This window comes from Theropithecus gelada, chromosome 20 (genome assembly GCF_003255815.1).
Source record: "Theropithecus gelada isolate Dixy chromosome 20, Tgel_1.0, whole genome shotgun sequence".
In the NCBI taxonomy this organism is placed as follows: Eukaryota; Metazoa; Chordata; class Mammalia; order Primates; family Cercopithecidae; genus Theropithecus; species Theropithecus gelada.
The window spans coordinates 15,391,055-15,415,588 of NC_037688.1; the positions used below are offsets into that span (position 1 = coordinate 15,391,055).

The 24,534-nt window shown below is 52.7% G+C and overlaps 2 protein-coding genes across 5 annotated transcripts in view; one reads left to right on the forward strand and one right to left on the reverse strand.

Moving 5' to 3' along the window:
* POLR2C (RNA polymerase II subunit C) overlaps positions 1-2,380 on the forward strand; it is an 11,807-nt gene extending 9,427 nt beyond the window's left edge. Inside the window, exons 7-10 of the mRNA XM_025370761.1 lie at positions 100-151; positions 352-520; positions 671-745; positions 1,368-2,380. Coding sequence (XP_025226546.1) covers positions 100-151; positions 352-520; positions 671-745; positions 1,368-1,512 — 441 coding nt within the window. The 3' untranslated portion in view covers positions 1,513-2,380. The remainder of the gene's footprint in view (positions 1-99; positions 152-351; positions 521-670; positions 746-1,367) is intronic.
* On the reverse strand, positions 2,329-16,756 carry DOK4 (docking protein 4). Of its 4 annotated transcripts, XM_025370752.1 has the most exons (9): positions 16,574-16,756; positions 10,034-10,282; positions 6,196-6,303; positions 5,895-6,009; positions 5,487-5,606; positions 5,177-5,366; positions 4,280-4,418; positions 3,989-4,112; positions 2,329-3,871 (listed from the first exon to the last, which is right to left on the reverse strand). In XM_025370752.1, the coding sequence occupies exons 2-9, from the start codon at positions 10,097-10,099 to the stop codon at positions 3,753-3,755; spliced, it is 981 nt and encodes a 326-aa protein (XP_025226537.1). In that variant the 5' UTR covers positions 10,100-10,282; positions 16,574-16,756; the 3' UTR covers positions 2,329-3,752. The 4 variants fall into 4 exon arrangements, with proteins under 4 accessions (XP_025226537.1, XP_025226534.1, XP_025226535.1 ...); XM_025370749.1 differs by having other exon boundaries at positions 2,329-4,112; XM_025370750.1 differs by lacking the exon at positions 16,574-16,756 and adding an exon at positions 12,350-12,432 and having other exon boundaries at positions 2,329-4,112.
* Positions 16,757-24,534: the final 7,778 nt, after the last annotated feature.

Genomic DNA, 24,534 nt, shown 5'->3' on the forward strand with positions numbered 1-24,534 from the left:
TGATTGACAGATTGCAGTCTAGAGGTGCTGGGATATGGATGCCAGAGGAGGTGACTGGGGAGGTGAGCAGCTAATGAATGCCTGGTGGACTCCCTACAGGTGACATCCCGGAACCGAGATAATGACCCCAATGACTACGTGGAGCAGGATGGTGAGTCTTCCTGATCTGTCACTCTGTGGGCCAGCGGGAAGCAGAGACCAGACACAGCCTCTCGTGCTGCCTGGTCTCCTCGCAAATTGGCTTTAGACCCATTTTTCCAGATGTGTGTGGTCTTGCAGTGGCACTCCAAGTCAGAATTTGGAGAACCATGTCTCTCCTGGACCTTGACTGACTTGTGCCTCTCCCTGTAGACATCCTCATCGTCAAGTTGAGAAAGGGCCAGGAGCTGAGACTTCGAGCCTATGCCAAAAAGGGCTTTGGCAAGGAGCATGCCAAGTGGAACCCTACTGCAGGGGTGGCTTTTGAATACGATCCAGACAATGCCCTGAGGCACACAGTGTACCCCAAGCCTGAGGAATGGTATGTTCCCCTTAGGAGTGATGGCAGGCATTTGGGGTGGGTGTGTCATAGAAATGGCTGCTGTTGACTGAGAGGTGGCAGGCTCTCTAGGAACTTGGGTGCCTCAAAAGCAGCAGTGGCAACCTTGTGCTGACCTGTGTTTGACCTCAGGCCAAAGAGTGAGTACTCGGAGCTGGATGAGGATGAGTCGCAGGCTCCCTATGACCCCAACGGCAAGCCAGAAAGGTAAGAGCCTGCCCGGACATGGGAAGGTAAAGTGTGTAAGAAGGGATGGTTTTGGTTCAGGCCATGAGTTAGGCGTCCCTCTTCCCGACCTCGTAGTTCTCACAAGCTGAGGAGGGCTGCTGACTGCTAAACCAGACCTGTGGTATGTGCACATCCCGGGGCAGGCTGTCAGCCCCCTTTTGGTCACTGTGACAAAGAGGAACCTCCAGTTATCCAGGTTGTTCCTATTCTGATTTTCAGCCCCCAAAGAAGAGATCCTTCAGGTCAATGCTAGGGGCAGAGATTGGGACCCAAGTTCCACAGGGGTGACTATGAAAGAGCTGTCACTGGTCACTGCTCACTTGGTTTTCCACTCTCTCCTCAGTGGGGCATGCGTACATACAGAACTTTAGGATTTTCACAGGTACCTTATGAGGTAGTTGTAGCCTCCTTGCAGTCGTGCAAAGTGTGTTGAAACTACCCTATGTAAGAGGTTTTAGACGAAAGGAAGTCAGCCCTGGCCCAAGGTCAAGTTCCATGTGGGAACAGAGCCAAGACCCGGAAGGAGGGAGGGTTGTCCATGGCCAGAGCTCGGGTCGGCCACCCTGCCTCACAGGGCACTCACTGGACTCTTGCCTCCTAGGTTTTACTACAACGTGGAGTCTTGTGGCTCTCTGCGTCCTGAAACCATTGTCCTGTCAGCCCTCTCTGGATTGAAGAAGAAACTGAGTGATTTACAAACTCAATTAAGCCACGAGATCCAGAGTGATGTGCTAACCATAAATTAACTGCAGTTTGCCTGCTTCAGCAAAAACGGAGATTCAGGCCAGCAGCTGGTTATGGGGGTCTCTCTTCAGACTCTTCTAGTTTCTGAGAATCTAGTCTACTGTTGCTTGAGCGTCTTGGCAGGACATCAGTACCAATGAGAAGAGGGTCACAGATAGATTACCAGGGATGCAGTGGTGTTTAGGCAGGACCGGTCTTTACTGGCCCTGACTGCTGTTCATCATTGGCAGCAGTGCTCCCCAGATCCCAGAAGGTCCCTTCTGGACTGTTTCCAACGCACCTGTAGGGAACCAACTGCACTTCTCTCCTGGTTAGTCCAGCTCTTTAAACCCTTTCTGTCCAAGATGAGTCATTTTCAGTTGTACCTTAGATTTCTAGTGTTAGGATCAAGTGCCATAGCCTTTTTTCAAGGGGCCTATAAACCTTTCCAGTCCTTGCCCCAGGGCTGGCACTTCAAATTCCCAGGTGTCCCTAATTTGAGAAGTAACCTTTTGGAATAGCATTAGACACTGGCTGTCCCCTCCCCACCAAATAAACATGATATTTCATTCTCTGTCCAGCAGTTATGAACCCCTTCACCATCAATGGCCTGATCATTTAGTTTGGTGGTGGTGGGCGAGGGTGGAAGCTGCCGCAGGAGCAAGGGTCCCTCCCACATAAACAGGAGGAATATTTCATTTCTCCTTAATGAAGGCTCTGGCCCTAACCCCTTAGCAGTGTCTCCGGATAGGAACATGTACAAAGCAGTTAATTAGACAGCCTGGAGAAAACCAGAGATCCAGTACAGAAAGGAAAGGATATTTATTGATTAACAGAAGTTGTCTTTTTAAAAGTGTTTATTTTTGGCAATAAAGAGCACAACATAATCTCCTTCATGCGTCATCGTGCCACTTAGCTGAGCCAGCCAGCTCTGCCTCCCTCCCCAAAGACCTTTGGACCCCAGTTCCCCTCTACAGGCTAGCTCATCCCTCTGGGTGGTCATTCCCGGGTCACGTTGAGAGCGAGGCTGACTGCACCACCTCCCTAGCTCAAGGGCTCCTTTGGGAGGGGCTGCGTGCTTTATCATCCTCCTGCCACAACTTGCCACAACTCAGATAGTGGTTATTTACAAGGTCTGTTCCCACAAATCAGGACCCTAAAGTATTAAAAAACAAAACCCAAAAAACAACAACAAAAAACCCCACACAACCAAAGGTTTGACGTGAATAGAAAGATAGCCCTTCTGCATGGTAGTCAACAAATACCAGCACTAGAAAATCAATTGCTTTAATTGCATTACAGCAGGGAGCCTCAGCACCATGTGGGGAGGAGGAAACGGGAAGGGCTAGGTCTCAGAGTGCTTTTGGCTGCCCAGAGGGTGGCCAAACAGGGCCAAGGGGCTCCCTCTGCTTGGGCATTGTCCACCCCTGGTCAGTGAGGGGGGCAGCAGGGGTGCTCCCCACGGCAGTCCTGCTGCAGCCTTCCCTCCTGGCCTGGCTGTGGGGCAGGAACAAGCTCCAGCCTTCCTCCACATGGCTGAGGTAATCAGCATCCCTACCCCGAGGGCATCTTCCCAGCCTACAAAGCAGGAAGGAGCCTGTGCAGAAGTTAAATTTTAAAACCAGATTTTCACCTGAGGCGTCAACCAGATGTCACCTCTGCTTAAAACTCCAATTGCAAGGCTGGCAAGCAGCACAGTGGAAGCGCAGATCCTTCCTGTGTCACTCCAGGCCCAGAGGAACTGAGAAGCCACCTGCTGTTCCGGCCCTTGGGCTGTTTGGGAAAAGCCAGCAGTCAGAGTGCCAGCCTCGAGCTCTGATTGTCCCCCTCCTCTGGCCCTGGTAGTTCAAGCAGGTTCTGGCAGCAGGAGGGTTGTGCCATGGAGGATGGACACAACTGCCCTTATACTCAAAAACAGCCTTGACCATGGTCTGGTCATAGGATTAAAAAGTGTGTGTATTGGTGGGGAAGGATGGGGTGAGGGTGAGGGGATCTCATTGATACAGAGTATGTCATAAGCCATATATATTAAAATCATTAACAGTATATAGTCCCACGGTAGCTCCAGCCCCTCACACATGCTCAGGTGGTGTGGCCAGCCCTTTGCCTCAGTCCAGTCTCACCCTTGGGGGCAAGGAGAGGGCAGCTTGCTCCCTTTCTCCAGGCTCTTGGCCGACAGCCCCTTGAGGCTGTCCACGGTACACTGCAGCCAGCCCCGCGGCAGGCAGCCCCCAGCAGTCATTGGTGCTCGCCAGCACTGTGGTCACTGGGATGGGGTCTTGGCCTCGCTGCTGTCCCCCTGGCTGGGCTTTGGCTTTAGCAGGATGAATCTGTTGAGGAGGTCTGTTTCCGAGCTGGCCTGGGCTGCCCCATAGCCCTCACCTGTGGGCACAGAAGCAGGCTCAGAACTCAGAGCTAGGTCAAAAGACCCCTGCCCAATAGGCCTCATCCTCCACAGAGCCTCCTGGCAGGTGGGTGTGGGGCATGGAAGCGACTCACCAGCATAGCTGGAGGCTTCGGCGATGTTCTGGGAACCCGTGATGTGGTGCCAGTAGGCACTGCGGGGCAGCATGGTCGTGGGTGTGCAGGGATACGAGTAATGCTCCGTGCCCTTGTTCAGCAGCTGTGGGGCAAAGGAAGGGGTCACTCCCATTAGTGGCTCACAGTATCCCTGAGCAGCCCGCCCAAGGCCCTACCTGCCTCCACTGTGTACCCCAGGCACTTGGCCCTGCCTGCCCACCCGCCCCCCTCCCCCGACCCTGTAACCTGGACTGATGCCCGCTGCCTCACCCTCACGTTCTTCTCCATTTCCAGCAGGACCCGCTTGTGCTGCTCAGCGATGGCCAGGGTGGCACTGTGGACCCGCTGGTAAATCTGCTCCCCTTCTTGTGTCTGGAAGGTGTAGAGTCCTTCCCCAGCATCACACATCCTGGGGACACAGATGGCACAGAGGGCAAGACGGTGGGGACCCACCACAGACATGCATGTAATTGGTTAGGCTGTCCTGCAACTGCAAGCTGTGGCTGCCTTCCAGGCCAGGAGGACAGGCAGGGCTGTGGTCTGGGGGTCCGACCACATGATGTAAACATGCTGAGCATTTTCTCTACCAGCTGGTGCTCAAAATGCATTACAAGAATTAACCCATTCAGTTTTCTCTACCACCTCCCTCTGGTCTTTGTACCATAAATGGTTTCCTCATTGTTATGCATTTTCCCAAACCATTTTATAGATGAGGAAACTGAGGCATTACAGAAGCTAAATAACTCAACCAAGGTTCTGCAGAGGATTATATGTAATTTCAGTCTAGGCAGGCTGACTCCAGAGTTCAAGTGAGGGGATACCCAGTCTTCACTATAATGCTAGGAGGTTAGGTACTTTATTATCCCTGAAACCCAGACTCAGGTCCACAGTCACAGAACTAGTAAGTGCCTGAACCCACATTTGACTTAAGCCAAAGTAGTCTATGACTTTTGGTAAATAGCTTCAATTGATCTGCATGCTGTGGGCAAGTTACTCCTCTGAGCCTTCATTTCATTTCTTCGTCTGTAAAATGGGAACATTACATTCCCCCTTGGGATTGCTATGCCAATAAATAAACCAAGCTCCTAGCGCAGTGCCCAACACAGAGTGAATGGTAGCCCCCATCACACCATGGTAGGACAGGGCTGAGAGGCGAGAGGGTCCTACCGGCCAGCCTCGAAGGTAAAGCGTGTGGCATCCCGGCCATAGCGGCGCAGTGAGCAGAGGGGCCATGAGACGAGCTTCACACGGGGGTTGTGGATGTCCCAGAGGTAGATGTTCTCGTGCGTGATCTGCAGCTTGCACTCACCATACACGTCCAGGTTGGGGCAGGGCAGCAGGAATACATTGAAGCGATCTGGTGTGGGGGAGGGTGGACAAGTGGGCCCAGAGATGCCCCAGATGGGGGCTTCCTCCCTCCCTTCCTCTCCTCTTCCTCCTCCCCCTCCCCACCGCCAGGGCCAGGGCCCAGCCTCACCTGTCTGCTCACATTGCACCCCTGGGGCCAGGAGGTCAGGCTCTCCCAGACTGATGTCGTTGAGGCGGGACCCCAGACACTCCACAGATAGTGTCTTGTACCACTCCTCTGCCTCCAGCTCTGAAGAAAATGCTACTTCATCATGCGGCTCCAGGAGCCCGGTAGCCCAACCCATCTGCCCAGCCTGACTTATGCCACCATGCACAGCAGGGAGGGCAAGGACAGTGGGTTCTGCCTGCCTATCCTGCCTCAACCCTGAGGGCCTGCTCCCTGAAGGCACCCCCAACCCCACACACACCCCACCACCATCTCCACCCAGGGTTAGCCCCGCTCTGCCTGCTCCTAGCTGGACCTCTGACCATGACCACCCCAGGGGAGGCAGATGGAGGTCCACACTCAGCGCCTCACCTGAGTCACAGGTGAAGGTACGTGCTGAGTCGTCAGTGAATATGATGGCCACCGCCTGCCGCTTGGTCTCCTTGGGGAGCCGCGTGACACACTTGACGTTGCTGATCTCAGTCACCTGGGACAGCATCCACGAGGGACTTAGCCAGGCCAGTGCATCTCTCTCTCTCTCTCTCTCTCTGTCTCTCTCTCTCTCTCTGCATCCCCCACAGCCCTGCCACCCCCAGGAGGGTGCACAGACCTCAGGTCTCAGTAGACTGTCTTTGCTTACAGGTTGGGGGAGCTAGGACCCAGGCCTCCTAACCTTGGGGCAGCCCCGGAGGCACACTGACTTTTCATCTGGATACTTCTCCAGCCGCTGGGGCCCCTTGCTGGAGGATTTCCGGAACACCAGCCAGCACCTCCGGTAGATCTGTGGGGCGAGATGACAGGGCTCAGACCTCCCTGGACCACTCCCACCCCGCCAGCATGGCCCTGCAGTCACCCCTGCCTGCCACAGGGGGCGGTGCTGCACAGCCTTCCCTGGAGCCCCAGCCTGGGGACACCGGGAGCGGGAGTCAACAGCAGTGTCACCTCCCTGGGAGAGAAGCCTCCTCCCCAAATTGAAAAGTCATTGACTTCTTGGCTGGCTCCAAAACGCTGTTCCACAAAGGGTGCTCTCCTGACCTGCCATTTACTGTGTGCCCCGCTTTTAGCGAGTAGCCAGCGTTCCTGAGTGCTTCCTGCTCACACCTGTTATTCGCACTGTGCACAGTCTCAGGGCCACTCCTGAGATAAGTCCTGTTATCCCCATTTTATAGACGGAGAAAGGGAGGCATCAAAACACTAAGGAATGGTGATGCTGGTATTTGCAGCAGGCTGTCTAGATCCAGGGCAGACCCTCACAGCCTACTGCAGGATCTGGCCAGGGCTCGGGCAGTGCCAGCCACAACAGAGGGGTCTCCTGGGGACAGGGATTAGACCCTTGCCCCTTGCCCACCTGTACATACCCTTGCCTCCTGCCCACCTGTACATCCCCGTGCCCCTAGTTCTCTGAGTCAGGTGAGGGTCTTTTTTTTTTTTTTTTTTTTTTTTTTGAGACGGAGTCTCGCTCTGTCGCCCAGGCTGGAGTGCAGTGGCCGGATCTCAGCTCACTGCAAGCTCCGCCTCCCGGGTTTACGCCATTCTCCTGCCTCAGCCTCCCGAGTAGCTGGGACTACAGGCGCCCACCACCTCGCCCGGCTAGTTTTTTGTATTTTTTAGTAGAGACGGGGTTTCACCGGGTTAGCCAGGATGGCCTCGATCTCCTGACCTCGTGATCCGCCCGTCTCGGCCTCCCAAAGTGCTGGGATTACAGGCTTGAGCCACCGCGCCCGGCCAGGTGAGGGTCTTTACGTAGGTAACCCCCACTCTTGTCTCCCAGGGCTTTCACTCACCCTCTCTTTTCATTCTCTTACCAACCCTGAAGTGTAAGGGGCGCAGTTCCAGCTGGGAACCCAAGGCTGTTCGAGGTAAAGGGGCGGAGCTAGGAATCTGAGGCTCCTCCCACAGCATGGTGCCTTCCCTCCTGGTCCTGGCCACTGCTGAGGCTCCTGTACCTTAAACCACCTACATTCTCTGTAGCTTCAGGGACTCCCCCGAGGGGGTAGGGAGGGGAGGGGAGTGACCACTCTAGGATTGAAGGGACAGACCCTCCCTCCCACCTAGGCTTTTTTCTGCCCAAAGTCTGTGGCTGGGGTTTACCTACTTCCAGCGGGCACTTCAAAAGCCCTGCAGAGCCTGTTCCCCAGGCATCTCTGGTGTTCCTCTTACTGGAAACAGTAGGGAGACTGAGTGGCGGCCGAGAGCACAGCAGAGGAGGCCAGGGGACCTCTGGGCCCCACCCTCTCCTCAGCTCTACTGTGCCATGGGTAGGTCCTTGGCAGGCAGGGTCCCAGGGTGCAGTGGTCCTAGGCAGCCCCCATTTCAAGATACCACTCAGAGCCAGGCCACTTCTGGCTCCTATCTGGGACCCTAGGAGGCATGTCTGTTCCTGCACTCCTGACCCTGGCTCGGCCCCTGTTCTACCCACCTAAACCACAGCAGCCCTCAGTTCTCAGCTGCAGCGCTCCTTTAAGACAGACACTGAATTTTATCCTCAGAATCCTCACTCATATCCTGGTAGCCTCTTTAACAGCCATGCTAAACAAGTGAATGACCACATGAAGGAACCGTGAATGAATGGACGGATGAATGGATGGATGCTGCCGACCCAGATACACCCTGCCAGGGTGGGCTCCATGCAGCCCGCAGCATCAGGGGCAGAAGGCCTGGGGACCTGAGCACGCCGGTTGCCTGGTTACAGGATACACATTCACAGCCCCAGGGAGCCACGCGCTCAAGAGCCCTCCTTCCCACTTCGCACAGGGCTTTGATCAGTGCTTCAGAAACACTCTGCCACAGCTCTGCCACGGGAGAAAGGCCCTGGCAGGTATGAGTGCCGACTCCTGATCTCTTTCAGCCCCTCCCCCCTCACCTCTGTGGGCTGAGATGAGAATGGCTGCTGGGGAGGGACTGCAGCCTCTCATACCAGGGGAAGTGAGGCTCCTGGTTTCAGAGGGAAGAGAATTCCTTGCATGGATAGGGCCTGGCCACGCCCCACCTTCCCATCCAGGCTGTGCCCACCTGTCAGCCGCTCAGTCTCCCTTCCCTCTGGAACAGGTTTGATACTGAGCCCAAGTGGCTGCCCTTGTAGCCGGTGCCTTCCTGGCATGCTCTGCCCTGGGCAAGGCCTCAGCCCAGCTGGCCCTGGGGACCTGCTAAGTCTGGGGCCATAGGAATGAGGAGTGATGTTAGAAGCGAAGCCGCTGCTTCCTTGGCCTCCCTACCTCAGCCTCAGCTTCTCTCTTTGTTCTGTGCTCCAAGTCAGTGGGCTGATCCGCCTTTCAGAGGAACAGCAAAGCAGCCGATGGCTGCCAGGGCCCAGTCTCAACTAGGCTGAGCCCCAGGGTGGGGAGGAACAGGAGGGGAGGTGGGGCCAGAACCGCCCTCTCCAAGGCCAGCCCTGCTCTGTCTGGTAACCAGGTAGGGAAGCCGGGTGGCAGATCCCTCTGCCACTCCGCATGCCCCCCACCCCCCTCAGGCTGAGCCAGGAAGCCTTGAGCAGCCTGAGCCCACCCACCCCTTCAAGGCAATGGGAAAGAAAAAGGAGAGAGGGACAGGAGTCCGGGGTCAAACACGAGACTTGGGTGACCTCAGTCACCAGGGCTGTCCTTCCTACAGGAGAAGGGGCAGCTAGCTGCCAGACCTGTCTTTGGCAGGGGGGCCTGGCAGAGGAAAAGAGGCAGCTCTCAGACAGCCTCACCGAGATCAGGAAGTTGATCCCCTCTGCTCCTGTCTTCGGAGGGGTCTTCACCAGTTGGGGGTCTACAGGGGGTAGGACAGGATGCACGCCCAGTGAGACCTCTTCTCTGTAGCCCCTTCAAGCCCCCAGTTCAGGGCCAAGCACCAAGCCAACAACTTGGAGGGAAGCAGCCTGTCCCAGAGCACTGGACCATTCTGCCCAAAGTTCTCATTTGGAAACCACATAAATATCAGCTTCAGCGCCTCACACCACCCCATCTCCCCCAGCCAACCACTCCCCTTTTCAAACACTTCTTTAACATTGAAAACGACAATCTGAAATATACTAAGTATCTGCACACGGAAAGCAGTCGGAAGCAAGGGGAGAGGACCTAAAAGAAAAGAGGCCAGGAGAGGTGAGGGGAGGCCGGGGGTGGGGGGCAAACGGAAGGGAGAGGAGGCCAGGGGAAGAGAGACGCTGCTTCTCAGCTCAGACACAGCCCGGCCTTGCCAGCCGCTCCTGCTGCTGCTGTGGTGACAACTTCAACAATAGCAGGGGAGCCGCCTGCCCATCGGCGGCCACCGTTGCTGCCACCACCACCACCACTGGCCCAGCTGTTGGGATGCCAGCCAGCCCTCTGGGGCGGGGGCTGCAGCAGACAGAATCCAGCCCAGGCACATGCCAGGCAGCACGCTGGCGAGGAGCCCCGAGACCACAGATGCACGATGCCCGGCAGCCGGCGGGCAGCCGCATGCCCCACACACCATGCCTCCGTGCCTGGGACCCAGTCCTCGGGACCCCCTCCCTTGGCAGGGCACCTCCGCAGGTCAGGGTCACTCACCCCGAGCTTCCTGCTCTTCATCTTCACGTAGCCTTGCTTGACGATGTCGCTGAAATTGGTCGCCATGCTTTTCCCACCTTTTGGGGGCGCGGGGCCTGGCGGAGGCGAGGGGAAGAACGTCCAGGTGCCTGGGTCTCCGGCTCCTCCAATCACCTGTTCCAGACACTCTGTCGGGGCTGCCGGGCGAGGGGCTGCTCCTCACCTCCCCCGCCTCAGCATTGTTCTAGCAGCTCCTTCGCCCGGCGCCTGCTGGAAATAAAAATGACAGGGAGATTAGAGGCAGTGACATCTTTCTCTTCCTCTCGCTGTCTCGCTCTCTTTTTTCCTTCCTCTTCCCACACTCCTCCCTCCCTCTTCCCTCCCGCCTTCCTCCCGCCCTTCTTCCTTCCCTTCCCTCCCCACCCCAGGACGACAGAACCATTCAGGAAAACCGAGGTGGAGGCAGCAGTGAGGAAAATGGTCCAGCCCAGTCCCCTCCCTCACGGCTGGGGCTGGCAGTTAACCCCTTCCTGGGAGGACTGGCTCTGGCTCCTGCTGTGGAGGTGGGGACCTAGGAAGGGAAGTGGTGGGGAGTGCTGTTCCTCAGCATTTCGGGCTTGGGGCCCCATCAACTGTGATAACTCTGGGGCAAATTTAGGGCAACTTGCCAAGAGCAAAAGCCCCTTCCTGGGTACAAACGCTCCCAGGGGTAGGGGCAAGCGCTTCCCAGAGATGGGGGATGGGGGTCCCAGGAGATGACCCCTGGGTGTCTGAGTGAACCCCACGCTCTGCAATGTTAAAGACAATTTGCCTAGTCAGCTCAGCAGCCCCCACAAACCCCTCTGCCCTCCTGCCGGACCCGGTCCTCTACCTGTTTCTCTCCAGCCCCAGGCTAAGAATCACTACCTTGAGCTCACGCAGGGTCTGCTCCCAGGCCCTGCAACTCTTCCGCACACAGCTCTGGGTGCTGCTTCCTGGGTGGGAGGGCAGAGTCCAGTGGGGCGGGCCCCCAGATAAGCCTGAGGAATGTGCTGGGCCGGCTGGAGGTGGCCACTGTGGGAGCAGACGCCTTGCCCTGGCCCTGGGGTTGGGAACGCTGGCCAGTCCGTGAGGGTGGGGCCCAGGTCCCAACAGGCCACTGGGTCTGGCCAAGCCAAGCCGGGCCTCCATGTCCTGAGCATGGGCAGGAGTTAATTATAGGAGAACCAGCCAGGGCCTGGGGCAACAAGACATGCAGGAGACAGTGTGGGACACCAGAGAGAGGTAAATATGGAGCAGGAAATGGGGGTACCAGCAGGGCCACCCCAAATCAGGCAGATCTACAGATAACAAAGACTCCAACTCAAAGGGAGACCTCAGTGATGACCCAGTCTAACCCCTGTATTTTATAGATGGGGAAAGAAAGTTGCCCAGAGAGGGTAAGTTACATGACTAAGGTCACACAGCAGGCCTGGGGCAGAGCCAGGGATGAAGGAGAAGGTCCAGGGTGGTGATGGAGGCCAGTCTGAGGGGGAACATCCTACTGCCATCTCTGGCTGCCTGCCACCTAAGCCTTCCCTGCCATCCAGCCTCAGGGGCAGGATTATGCCAGCAATGTGGCCCCTGTGTCTTCAGGATCACCGGGTGGGAACAGGGCAGCATTTCTGGGGTCAGCTGGGTATCTGTGCTGCCAGAACGGGGCCCTGGGGCAGGCATGCTGCTGGTTGTGCCAGCAGCTTGGCATTAATTAATGTCCTGGAGGCCTGTCTGTTGAGTGCCTAACAAGGAACAGATGGGACTACCCCAGTGGGCACACACAAACAAGGGACGGGCAGAGAGGGTAATGCTCCCCTATCCCACTTGCACCCTGATACCCCCCAATTCCACTCCTGCCCATTCACTGCCTCTATCCCAGCTCCCTGGGGTCCAAGACCCTCCCACAGTTAGGTGGTCTACTTTCCTCCTATAAGGTCTGGTCTGGGGTCCCCCACTGGCAACTGATCCCCAACAGCTCTGCCACACCTGGGCTCTGGCAGCTAGAGATGGGTCAATTTTCTCATCTCTGTCTTCACCGCCTGCCTCTGGGGCTGCCTTCTCCCCAGAGCAAGGACCAGCTCAGGAGTTCCCCTCCAAGAGGATTAGCAGGCTGGCCACTGGCTGTGGGTCCACAGCGTGGAAGCCCCCTATCAGAACACGTCCACAGGAAGCCACTGGGCCCCTTGGGTTCATCCAGCGCAGCCCAGACATAGCACAGCCTGGAGTGTGAATCTAGCTGGCTGTGTGGTCCTGGGCAAGCCGCTTAAGACGCTGTGCCTCAATTTCCCCACTGGAAAAAAAAAAGTGAATAAATCTACCTACTTTAAATGAGGAAATGAATCCATGAGGCACCTGCCTGCCCACTTGCGACAACAGCTTCTACCCTTTTTCTTTTTCTTCTTTTCTTTTTTTTTCCAGACGGAGTCTCGCTCTGTTGTCCAGGCTGGCTCGGTTCACTGCAAGCTCTGCCTCCCGGGTTCATGCCATTCTCCTGCCTCAGCCTCCCGAGTAGCTGGGACTACAGGCTCCCACCACCACGCGGGGCTAATTTTCTGTATTTTCAGTAGAGATGGGGTTTCACCATGTTAGCCAGATGGTCTCGATCTCCTGACCTCATGATCCGCCCGCCTTGGCCTCCCAAAGTGCTGGGATTACAGGCATGAGCCACCGTGCCTGGCCTTCTTTTTCTTCTTTTGAGACAGGGTCCTTCTCTGTCACCCAGGCTGGAATGCAGGGGTGCGATCACGGCTTACTGCAGCTTCGACTACCCAGGCTCAAGTGATCCACCCACCTTAGCCTCCTGAATAGCTGGGACCACAGGTACATACTGCCATGCCCAGCTAATTTTTAAAAACTTGTTTGTAGAGATGGGTTTTCACCATGTTGCCCAGGCTGGTCTTGAACTCCTGGGGTCAAGTGATCCACAAGGCTTGGCCTCCCAAAGTGCTGAGATTACAGGTGTGAGCAACTGCACCTGGCTAGAGCTTCTACCTTGAAAACTCCAAGGGCTATATATATATACATTGTTTTCTTCAAGGGATATAGTTTTCAAGAGTTGCTGCTCAGACAGGGCGATGAAACCACCAGAATCCAGCCTGCTCCTTCCCAGTGTCGCCCCACCAGGGACTGTGGCCCCAAGCTCTCAGGAGTGCTCCTGCTGCGTCTGTCCATAGGCAGTCTGTCCCTGTCCCATACCCCAGGTCCCCAGCAGGAAGAGTAACCTTCACCGGGAAGGCTGGGTGGCAAAGTCCTGCCAGCTTACTCTGGCCCTGAGTCACAGGGACCCCTGGCCACACTTAGTCCCTAATGAGGTTTGCAAGAGCAAGACCTAACCTAGGACCTAAAATGGTGTGGCAAAGGGGGGTTGGGAATGGAGAGGAGGGAAAGGTCAGGGCCAACAGGTGGAGCCACAAATTTGACAGGCAGTGGTGTCAAGTGGTAGGGGGAGCCCAGAACCAACCCACCATCCTCCAGAAGGAATGCACCGTGTTAAGCAAGCGAGGCAGCCCCCAAGCTGAGCCTGTGAAGGCCCAATAGGACAGCAAGAAGTGGAGGGCAGGCCAGGCACAGTGGCTCACAACTGTAATCTCAACACTTTGGGAGACCAAAGTGGGAAGATCACCTGGGGCCAGGAGTTCAAGATCAGCCCCAGCACCATAGAGAGACCTCGTCTCTACAAAAAATGAAAAACTTAGCCGGGCGTGTGGCACGTGCCTGTAGTCACAGCTACTGGGGAGGCTGACATGGGAGGATCACTCGAGCTCAGGAATTCCAGGTAGCAGTGAGCTGTGATGAAGCCACTTTACTCCAGCCTGGGTGATAGAGTGAGAGTCTGTCTCTAAAAAATTTCAAAAAAATCAATTAAAAAAATACAAAAAGTGGAGGGCAGCTCAGGCTGGGCAGGCCAGGAATCGGGCTGAAGTAGCCCCTGCCCTGTTTGTCCCTGGGGCCACTGTCCCCATCCACTCCTGAGCCACCGCCAGCCTCAAAGGCCTGCAGCAGGAAGAATGCTTGCTACTTTGAGAGAACCTGAGGTCTTGGGTCCTTCCCCAGCACTGTGAGCTCCGAGCTCCCAGCTAAGCAGGGTGTCCAGCAGCCCCTCTCAGGGTTCCAGTGCAGGAGGAGGGGAGCAAGGGCCCCCTGTATCCCGCCTCCCAGCCTGGTACCAACACTGCTGCTTACCCAGGGACAGTACCTGCCTGGTGCCAGGCCACCACAGGCTCCCGTGCAGGGACAGCCAGCTCCAAAACGCTCCTCTCCCCAGGAAGGGTGGGTGTCCTGGGGGGCGGGGGGCTGGGAGACTTCCAGGGCCCTCCCTGCCCACCTGCCCCATGGGGCAGCCACGCTGAGCACTCCCTCTCACACCTGGATTCTGCCTGGAGGCTTTGGCTCCAGAACAAACGCTACTCGCTGAGACTGCAACCAATGACTGAGCGGGCGGCTGCCTGCCTAGCTGGGCCTCCCCATCCCTGACAGATCGGATCTTATCGGGCTGCAGGAACAGCCCTACCTGGACACCATCTCGGTGTCATCTGGCTGTCTCTACCCCACGGTGAAGATCGGATCTGTGGGATTCTCTCCAGCACCAGGGCCATTTCCCATCACCTGCTGCTCTCCCCCCACCCCACCCCCAGATTGTTATCAGGGGCAGGCTGGGAGTGCTCCCAACAGATCCCCATGGGGCGACCACACGAAACGTGGTGAGTCCCATCAAGGTGGATGGCAAAGACAGACCAAATACCCACCTGGGCAGAGAGGGACGGCAGAAGGAGGGGACATCTGAACAGCCACGGTCCCCCAGACCCTTAAGCCAAGAGAGTAATGCTGTGGCTGCATACCACTCTGCTCTCCTGGGTCCCCTGCCCGCCCCTCAACATGCCAAACCCCTCCCTCGAGGGACCACTGCACTAGCTGTTTCCCACCTACAACATCATTTCCTCACACGCTCATGGTTCATTCCACTGCTTCATCCACCTCCCCCAGGAGGCCTTCCCTGACTACCCTCACCAAAGGATCCCCGCTAGCCAGCCTCTCTCACAACATGAGGTGTGGCTGCCTTCATCGCACACCACCATGGGATTTTCTTGTTCCTACATCTGTCCATTTGTTTCTGACCACAGAGGGACATCTGGAATGTCAGCTCCCTGGTGGCTCAGCCTCGTCTGTCTAGTTAACAGCTCTATCCCAGCTCCTTGAATGGTGCCCGGTGGGGATGAGACGCTCAATATTTGGGGTCTGAATGCATCGTTCTCTCCAGGACTTGTCCTCCCCCCCATCCTTTCTTCCACCACCACCAGCCTCCATCTGGGTGGACCTGGCTCAGCTTCCAGAGGTGAGTGAGCCACAGCAGGCTCCCAGCTCCTGGGTCTCAGCGCTGACTGGCATGGCCAGCAGGCTGTTGTTACTGGAGAACCAGCTGCACTCAAGACCCGCAGTTTGGTTCAGAGCTGCCTCAGGGAAGAGTGTGCTGCTGACACCGAGGCCAGGCCTGGTTGGGCAGCCCCACCTTGGCCAGGGTTGTGGGGTGAGGTCATGCCCAGCCCTGCTGCCTTGCCCAGGAGGGAAATGCTGGGAGTAACCAGTACCAGCACAGCAACGCAAGCAACTGGGGAGAGGAGACACAGCTCCTGGGACCAGAGTTGGGGGCGGGGGCAGGGGCAGGAAGAGCCTGTACCTGTGCCACATCCCTCTGAAAGGGTCTAGGAAAGAACCTGCCCTAAGCAAGCCCACCCCACACAGTAAAGTGTAGTCTCCTAGAGCTGCTGCCAGGCCCCTCGCTGCCCTAGCCATCAGACCCCTCCAACCCACACCCTCCATCCAAGAGGAAGCGCCCCAGCAACTGACGTGTCCCCATGGCTTGGGGCAGGCGGGCTGCACAGAGCCCCTGCTCTGCCACATCACCCAGGTGCCCAGCCTCAGCTAATGCCCCTTTTCAGTAACAGAAAGCATGTAACTGGATTCAGGGCCTTGCGGGCCACTGGGGAAAAGGTAGACAGACCTTGGGGGCCAGTGGAGAAAGGTTCAAGGACAGGAGGCAGCTGGTCATGAGTTTGGGCTGTAGGGAGAAGCCCCATAGTCAGGAGGGGGTCGGCAGTGGGGGCCAGCTGGGGTACAAAAAATCATCTCTTGGAATTTGGAGGAGTTGAGAGAACAGGAGGCCCCGAGGAGGAGTAGGAAGGCTGGCAGAAGGTTGGGAGCTGCCAGGGGCTGGGTTATGCCCCTTCCGGCTGGCAGGCCCGGGAGCGCAGGGCCTGGGTTGTTCGGATGGGGTTTGTGTGGGTGCGGGGGAGGTCATCTCGCGACCTGGGCTACCCCGGAGACGAGAGCTGAGGGTGGAGAGAGCGCAGGGAGTTTCAGGGCCCAGGCACTGGCTTGTAGGGGGCGGGTCTCTGAGCCCCTCCACCCCAGAGTAGTAAGGTCCCATGGGACGGAGCGTCCCTCAGGTTCGGGAAGTGACTGAGGGTAATCAGGGGTGGGAGTCGCCGGGGCTCTCGCGGGCTCTGCGCGGCCTATGTTCCCCTCCCTGCCTCGCGCCCCCCAATTTACCTGGGCGCCGAGGCCCGGGCCAGGAGCGCCTGCTCAGCGGGGCCGCGGAGCAGGCTCATGCCCGCGTCACGGTGCGGCCGGCGGGGGCGGCAGGGCGGCGGTGGCGCCGGGCTCCAGGCGGGGACGGCGAGGGAGGTGCGGCCGCCCGGCTAAGGATCGGGCTCAGGCTGGGACTAGGCTCGGCTCCCTCCGCCGCCCGGTCCCACCGCTACGCCCCGCCCCCTGCCCCGCCCTGGCGGCCAGCCCCCGCCGTATACCTCCGAGCCGCGGGACACTCGATTCTGCCCTGGCACCCCCCGCACCCGTTTCAAGTCGCCCCTGGTACCCCCAGCTCATTCCCACCACCCCTCTCTGGGCCCAAAAGCCCACATCGTCTCTCAGCCCCTGAAAGCTGAACTCCACATCAGCTCCCAGCCCCCACATCTCAACCCCTTCACTTCTTCAGGAGTCGCATACACACCCAGACTCCACATCAGCTCCCAGCCCCCACATCTCAATCCCTTCACTTCTTCAGGAATCACATACACACCCATTGCTCCCCTAACCGCATCATGACTCTCTGGACCCTCACAGCCCAGCTCCCCCAGCCCCACAGTGACCTCCTCTGCTACCCCTCCTCAAGTAGCCGCACCAGCGCCTCTGTCTCCCCGATCTCCTCTCCACCCTCAAAACATCCAGTTCTCCTATTCTAGGTCTCCCTGAGACTTTGCCCTCAAGCCCAAACTTCATTCCCCTCCATTGCTCCCCCCACCCAGCCCCCAACCCCCTCACCCCTGCTCTTCGGGCCTGAGTCAATGATCTGTCGGAATCCCCAATCACAGGCCTCAGCTGTGCAAGGCAGGGACAAGAGAAGTTGCCCAGGGCCTCCTCTGGGGAGGAGCTGACCCCTCCGGTTTTCACATCTTTTTACACCAGAGCTTCTCAAGATTTTTCACCTTTTTACACCAGAGCTTTTCAAAGTGTGGTCCTTGGACCAGAAGCTTCCCATCACCTTGAAACTTGTTAGAAATGCAAATTCCCTGTCCTACCTCAGACCTATGAAATCAGAATTTCTGGGAGTTTCCAGCAGAAATGTGTATTTTAACAGGTTAGGTGATTCTGATGCGCACTAATGTGTGAGAACCACTGCTTTAGACCATATATACAAAACAAAACAATAGGCCACCTGAACAGCCAGAATCCTGAGAAATGAAAATATCTCCACGTCCAGCTACTGTCCGGGTGTCTCAGAGGAATAGGCCTAAAGCAGTGAGGGACCAAGGATCCCAACACCCACCCATGGAATGCATGCCCCTGCCCTGGAGACACCTGGGCCTCAGCCTTGCCCAGGGAGCTTAAAGGGAGGCTGCCTCCGGATGTCTGAAAATGTCCCTGATGGTCATTGTAGTGTCTGTGATCAGCCTGAGTTAATCAGCCCCAGGCCCATGGCCAAGCTAGCGTGGGCCTCGACCTCCTGACCTCTCTATGCGTCTTTCAAACTTGGCCTCACCTGCTTTGCTTCAAACCACAGCCCATAAAGCTCCCAGCACTTGATTCATCATAGCAAACTGTTTTTCAATACCAGAAACCTCTAGGGGGGCTTTGGCCAACAACAACAACACAAATGAATTTTCACAATAAAAAGCCATAATTTTTGGCACTGAGGCCGGAGTGCAGTGGCGTGATCTCAGCTCACTGCAACCTCTGCCTTGGGGCTTAGGTGATCCTCCCCGCTCAGCCTCCTGAGTAGCTGGGTCTACAGGCATGCACCATCATGCCTAGTTAATTTTTTTGGATTTTTTTTTTTTTTTTTTGTAGAGACAGGGTTTCACCATGCTGCCCAGGCTGGTCTCAAACTCCTGAGCTCAAGCAATCTGCCTGCCTCGGTCTCCCAAAGTACTGGGATTACAGGCATGAGCCACTGTACCCCGTATGATGATTTGCTTTTTTACTGTTGAATTTCGAGAGTTGTATATTCTACCTACTAGTCCTTTGTTGAACATGTGGTTTGCAAATATTTTCTCCCAGTCTGTAGCTTGTCTTTTCATCCACTTAACAGGGTCTTTCACAAAACGAAAGTTTTAAATTTCGATAAAGTCTGAACTATCCATTGTTCCTTTTATGGATTATGCTTTTGTTGCCCAATCTAAAAACTCTTTGAATTTTCTCCTATGTTTTATTCTGAAAGTTCCATAATTTTATTTTATATTTAAGTCTGTGATCCATTTTGAGTTGAATTTTATAGGAGGTGTGAGATTTGATAGAGGTTTTGATGACTTTTTTTGGTTTAGGTTTGATTTCTTTTTTTTTTTTTTTTTTTTGCCTGTGGATGTCTGATTGTTCTAGCTGTATTTGCTGAAAAGACTCTCATTGAATTGCTTTTACAACTTTGTAAAAAATAAGTTGGACATATTTCTGGATTCTCTGTTCTATTTCATTGATCTGCATGTCTACCTCTCTGTTAATAACAGTCTTGATTACTATACCTATATAGTAAGTTTTAAGGCTGGGAGCAGTGGCTCATGCCTATAATCCCAGCACTTTGAGAGGCTGAGGCGTGGATTACTGGAGGTCAGGAGTTCAAGACCAGCCTGGCCAACATGATGAAACCCCCCTGTCTCTACTAAAAATACAAAATTAGCTGGATGTGGTGGCATGTGCCTGTAACCCAGCTACTCAGGAGGCTGAAGCAGGAGAATCGCTTGAACCCAGGAGGCAGAGGTTGCAGTGAGCCAAGATCGTGCCATTGCACTCCAGCCTGGGCAAAAAGAGCAAAACTCTGTCTCAAAAAAAGAAAGTCTCAAAATCAGGTAGACCAGTGGTCCCCAACTTTTTGGCACCACAGACAGTTTCAAGGAAGACAATTTTTCCACGGATGTTGTGGGGGTGTTTCCAGGATGATTCAAGCACAATATCTTTGTTGTCCACTTTATTTCTATTATGATTACGTTGTAATATATAATGAAATAATTATACAACTCACCATAATGTAGAATCAGCGGGAGCCCTGAGCTTGTTTTCCTGCAACTAGACAGTCCCATCTGGGCGTGATAGGAGACAGTAACAGATCATCAGGCATTAGATTCTCATAAAGAGTGCACAACCTAGAACCCTCCCATGCACAGTTCACAATACGGTTTGTGCTCCTATGAGAATCTAATGCTGCTGCTGGTCTGACAGGAGGCAGAGTTCAGGTGGTAATGTGAGCAATGGGGAGCAGCTGTAAATACAGATGAAGCTTCATTCATAGCTGCTCAACTCCTGCTGTGCAGCCGGGTTCCTAACAGACCACAAACCAGTACTGGCCTGTGGTCCAGGGGTTGGGCACCTCTGAGGTAGACTGTTATTAATTCCTCCCAAGTTACTGGTTTGCTTGTTTGTTTGTTTGCGACAAGGTTTCACTCTGTCCCCTAAGCTGGTGTGCAGTGACACAATCATAGCTCACTGCAGCCTTGAGCACCTGGGCTCAAGGAATCTTCCACCCTCAACCTCCTGAGTAGCTGAGACCAACCATGCCCAACTAACTTTTTAAAATAATTGTGTAGAGACGGAGTACTTGCTATGTTGCCCAGGCTGGTCTCAATCTCCTGGCCTTAAGTGATCCTACCAGCTTGGCCTCCCAAGTGTTGGGATTACAGGCATGAGCCACTGCGCCCAGCCCCAACTTACTCTTTTTCAAAATTGTTTCAGCTGTCCTAGTAATATTCTTTATCTTTCTATGTAAGTTTTAGAATAATGTTATCTATAGCTACAGAATATCTTGCTGGGATTCTGATAGAAATTACATTAAACCTGTATATCAATTGGGGAGCATTGACATTTTTACTATGCTGAGTCTTCCAATTCAAGAACAGTATGTCTCTCCACTTATTTATTTATTTTTAACGTCTTTCATCAGCATTACGGAGTTTTCAGCATACAGGTTCTGTACACATTTTGTTAGCTTTCCACCTAATTATTTTATTTACTTATTTTTGGTGATTTTAAAAGGTATTGCATTTGTAATTTTGTTGTCTATGAATGAGTTCATTGCTAGTATATGGAAATAATTTTTGTATAATCATATTTTGCAACCTTGCCGAACATACTAGTTCTAGGAGGTTTTGTTCTTTTTCTTGGTAGATTCTTTGACATTTTCTATATAGATAATCATGTCATCTGCATGCAGAAAAGGTTTTTTTCCTCTTTTTCTACCTATTTGTTAGTGGTTTATTGCATTGGCTAAAATGTTCAGCACTATGTTGTAGTATGAGCTGACATCCTTGCCCTATTGCTGGTCTTCAGGGAGAGCATTCAATTCTTCATCATTAAGGACAAACGTTAGCTGTAGGTTTTTTGTAGATTCTATTTATCAAATTATGGAAGTTCTCCTCTCTTACTTTTTGAGAGCTTTTACTATTAATGAATGTTTAATTTAGTCAAATGCTTTTCTATACTGACTGATGTAATATATTATATTTCATCTTTAGCCTGTTTTTTTGTTTGTTTGTTTTTGTTTTTTTGTTTTCCTTGAGACAGAGTCTTGTTCTCTTGCCCAGGCTGGAGTGCAATGGCAGCATCTTGGCTCACTGCAACCTCTGCCTCCCGAGTTCAAGCGATTATTCTGCCTCAGCCTCCCATGTAGCTGGGATTGCAGGTGCCTGCTACCACACCCGGCTAATTTTTGTATTTTTAGTAGAGACAGGGTTTCACCATGTTGGCCAAGCTGGTCTTGAACTCCTGACCTCAGGTGATCTGCCTGCCTCGGCCTCCCAAAATGCTGGGATTACAGGTGTGAGCCACTGTGCTGCACCCGGCCAGTTTTCTTTTCTTTTTTTATGTACTACCTTTATCTGGTTTTAGTATCAGGGTGCTGACTTTATAGAATGAACTGAACAGAATTCACTCCTATTTTCTGAAAACAATTTTGTAGAATTAGTATTAATTTTTTAAATGTTTGGTACAATTCTTCAGCACAAACATCTGAGTCTGGAGTTTTAAAATAATACTAATAATAATTTTTTAAAATAAAACGAGATGGGGAGTCTCACTATGTTGCCCAGGCTGGTCTCGAACTCCTGGGATCAAGTGATCCTCCCGCCTTGGCTTCCCAAAGAGATTTCTTTTTGGGAGTTTTAAAATTTAAAATCTAATTTCCTTAATTGTTACAAGACTACTCAAATGAGCTATTTCATGTTAAATGAATTGTAACAGTTTGTGTCTTTGGGGAAGTAGTTATTTCATCTAAGTTATCAACTTTATAATAATAATAAACATTACCTTATTATTATTATTACTGATGTCTTCAGGGTTTATAGCAATATTCCTTATTTCACTTCTCTGACTTTTTTTAGGTATAGGTATTTGTGTCTTCTCTGACTTTTTTTACTCTGTCAGTCTTGCTAGAGGTTTGCCAATTTTATTGATCTGTTCAAAAAACCAAATCTTTGTTCCACTAATTCTCTCTCTATATATCCCTCCTCTCTCTCTCTCTCTCTCGTTTTAGATTTCATTGATTTCTGCTCTTATCTTTATTATTCCCTTACTTCTGCTGGTTTTGAATTTATTTCACTGTTTTTTTCTAGGTCTTTAAGGTGTCAGTCTATCAAGTTTAGATGATATAGAGTTTAGATGACAGATTTAAGACTTTTCCTCTTTTCTAAAGTGAAATAAATTTCCGTATTAGTGCTGCTTTAGGTGTATTTCACAAATTTTGATATGTTTTACTTTCACTGTCATTCAGTTCAATGTATATTTTTAAAAATTCCCTTGAAACTTTCTCTTTATCCATGGATCATTCAGAAGTGTACGGTTTAATTTCTAAGCATTTAGAGAATTTCCTGTTCTCTTTGTGTTACTGATTTCTAGTTTGATTCCATTGTAGCCAGAAAAAATACTCTGTAAGATTTCTTTTTTTTTTTTTTTTTTTTGAGACGGAGTCTCACCCTGTCGCCCAGGTTAGAGTGCAGTGGCCGGATCTCAGCTCACTGCAAGCTCCGCCTCCCGGGTTTACGCCATTCTCCTGCCTCAGCCTCCCGAGTAGCTGGGACTACAGGCGCCCGCCACCTCGCCCGGCTAGTTTTTTGTATTTTTTAGTAGAGACGGGGTTTCACCGCGTTAGCCAGGATGGTCTCGATCTCCTGACCTCGTGATCCGCCCGTCTCAGCCTCCCAAAGTGCTGGGATTACAGGCTTGAGCCACCGTGCCCGGCTGTAAGATTTCAATTATTTTAAACTTGTTAAAGTTTGTTTTATGGCCAGGATGTGGTCTATCTTGGTATATGTTCATGGGCACTTGAAAACAAGGTGTGGGCCTGGTGTGGTGGCTCACGCCTGTAATCCTAGCACTTTGGGAGGCAGAGGCGGGCGGATCACTTGAGGCCAGGAGTTTAAGACCAGCCTGGACAATATGGTGACACCCCGTCTCTATGAAAAATACAAAAATTAGCCAGATGTGCTTGCTTGAACCCAGGAGGCGGAGGTTGCAGTGAGCCAAGATTGTGCCACTGCACTCCAGCACGGGTGACAGAGCAAGACTCTGTCTCAAAAAAGAAAAAAAAGAAAACACGGTATATTCTGCTGTTCTGAGGCAGAGTGTTCTAAAAATATCAGTTAGCTCCTGTTGGTTGATGCTGTGGTTAAGTTCTGCATCTTTTCTGATTTTATATCTAGTTGTACTATCAATAGCTGGAGAGAGGTGTTGCTATCTCCAGCTATAAGTGTGGATTTGTCCATTTCTCCTTTCAGTTCTATCAGTTTTTGTTTTGCATATTTTGTAGTTCTCTTGCTTGGTGCATGTGTATTAAGGATTTCTTTTCTTCTTCTTCTTTTTTTTTTGATATGGAATCTCGCTCTGTCACCCAGACTGGAGTGCAGTGGCGTGATCTCGGCTCACTGCAATCTCCGCCTCCCAGGTTCAAGCGATTCTTCTGCCTCAGCCTCCCAAGTAGCTGGGACTACAGGGGCGCACTACCACACCTGGCTAATTTTTGTATTTTTCCTACAGATGCGGTTTCACCATAATGGACAGGCCAATCTCGAAATCCTGACCTTGTGATCTGCCTGCCTCGGCCCCCCAAAGTGCTGGGATTACAGGCATGAGCCACCATACCCAGCCCTGTATTAAGGATTTCCATATCTTCTGGATAGATTGACACTTTTACTATTATATACTGTCGCTGTCTGTCTCTGGTAGTTTTCTTTGCTCTAGAGTCTACTGTGATGATTAATTTTGTGTTAAGGGACACCAGGATAGGTGGAAAAGCATTATTTCTTTTTTTCTTTTATTTTCTTTCTTTCTTCTTTTTATTTTTATTTTTTGTTAATTTATTTTTTTTGAGACAAGAGTCTCGCTCTGTCTCCCAGGCTGGAGTGCAATGGCGTGGTCTTGTCTTCTTATTTTTTTTTTTTTTTTGACTGTTTGTTCTCTTTTTTATTTCTGTGTTTTCTTTTTCCTGCTTTCCTATGTGTTACTTGAACAGTTTCTTTCTTTTTTTTTTTTGAGACAGAGTCTAGCTCTATCGCCCAGGCTGGAGTGCAGTGGCCTGATCTCAGCTCACTGCAAACTCCACCTCCCGGGTTCAAGCGATTGTCCTGCCTCAGCCTTCTGAGTAGCTGGGATTACAGGTGTGTGCCACCATGCCTGGTAAATTTTTGTATTTTTCGTAGAGACAGGGTTTCACCATGTTGGCCAGGTTGGTCTTGAACTCCTGACCTCAGGTGATCCATCTCCCTCAGCCTCCCAGAGTTCTGGGATTACAGGCGTGAGCCACCGTGCCTAGCCTGAACATTTTTTACAATCTCATTTTAATTTACTTGTTATGTTTTTGAGTATATCTTTTTGTTTAGCTCTTTAGTGGTATTGCTTTAGGTATTACATCATCTCTATTTAATTTCTCTCAGTCTACTGAGATTGTTCTACTAGTTTGAGTAAAGTATAGAAATATTACCTGTTTATGGCCAGGCGCAGTGGCTCACGCCTGTAATCCCAGTACTATGGGAGGC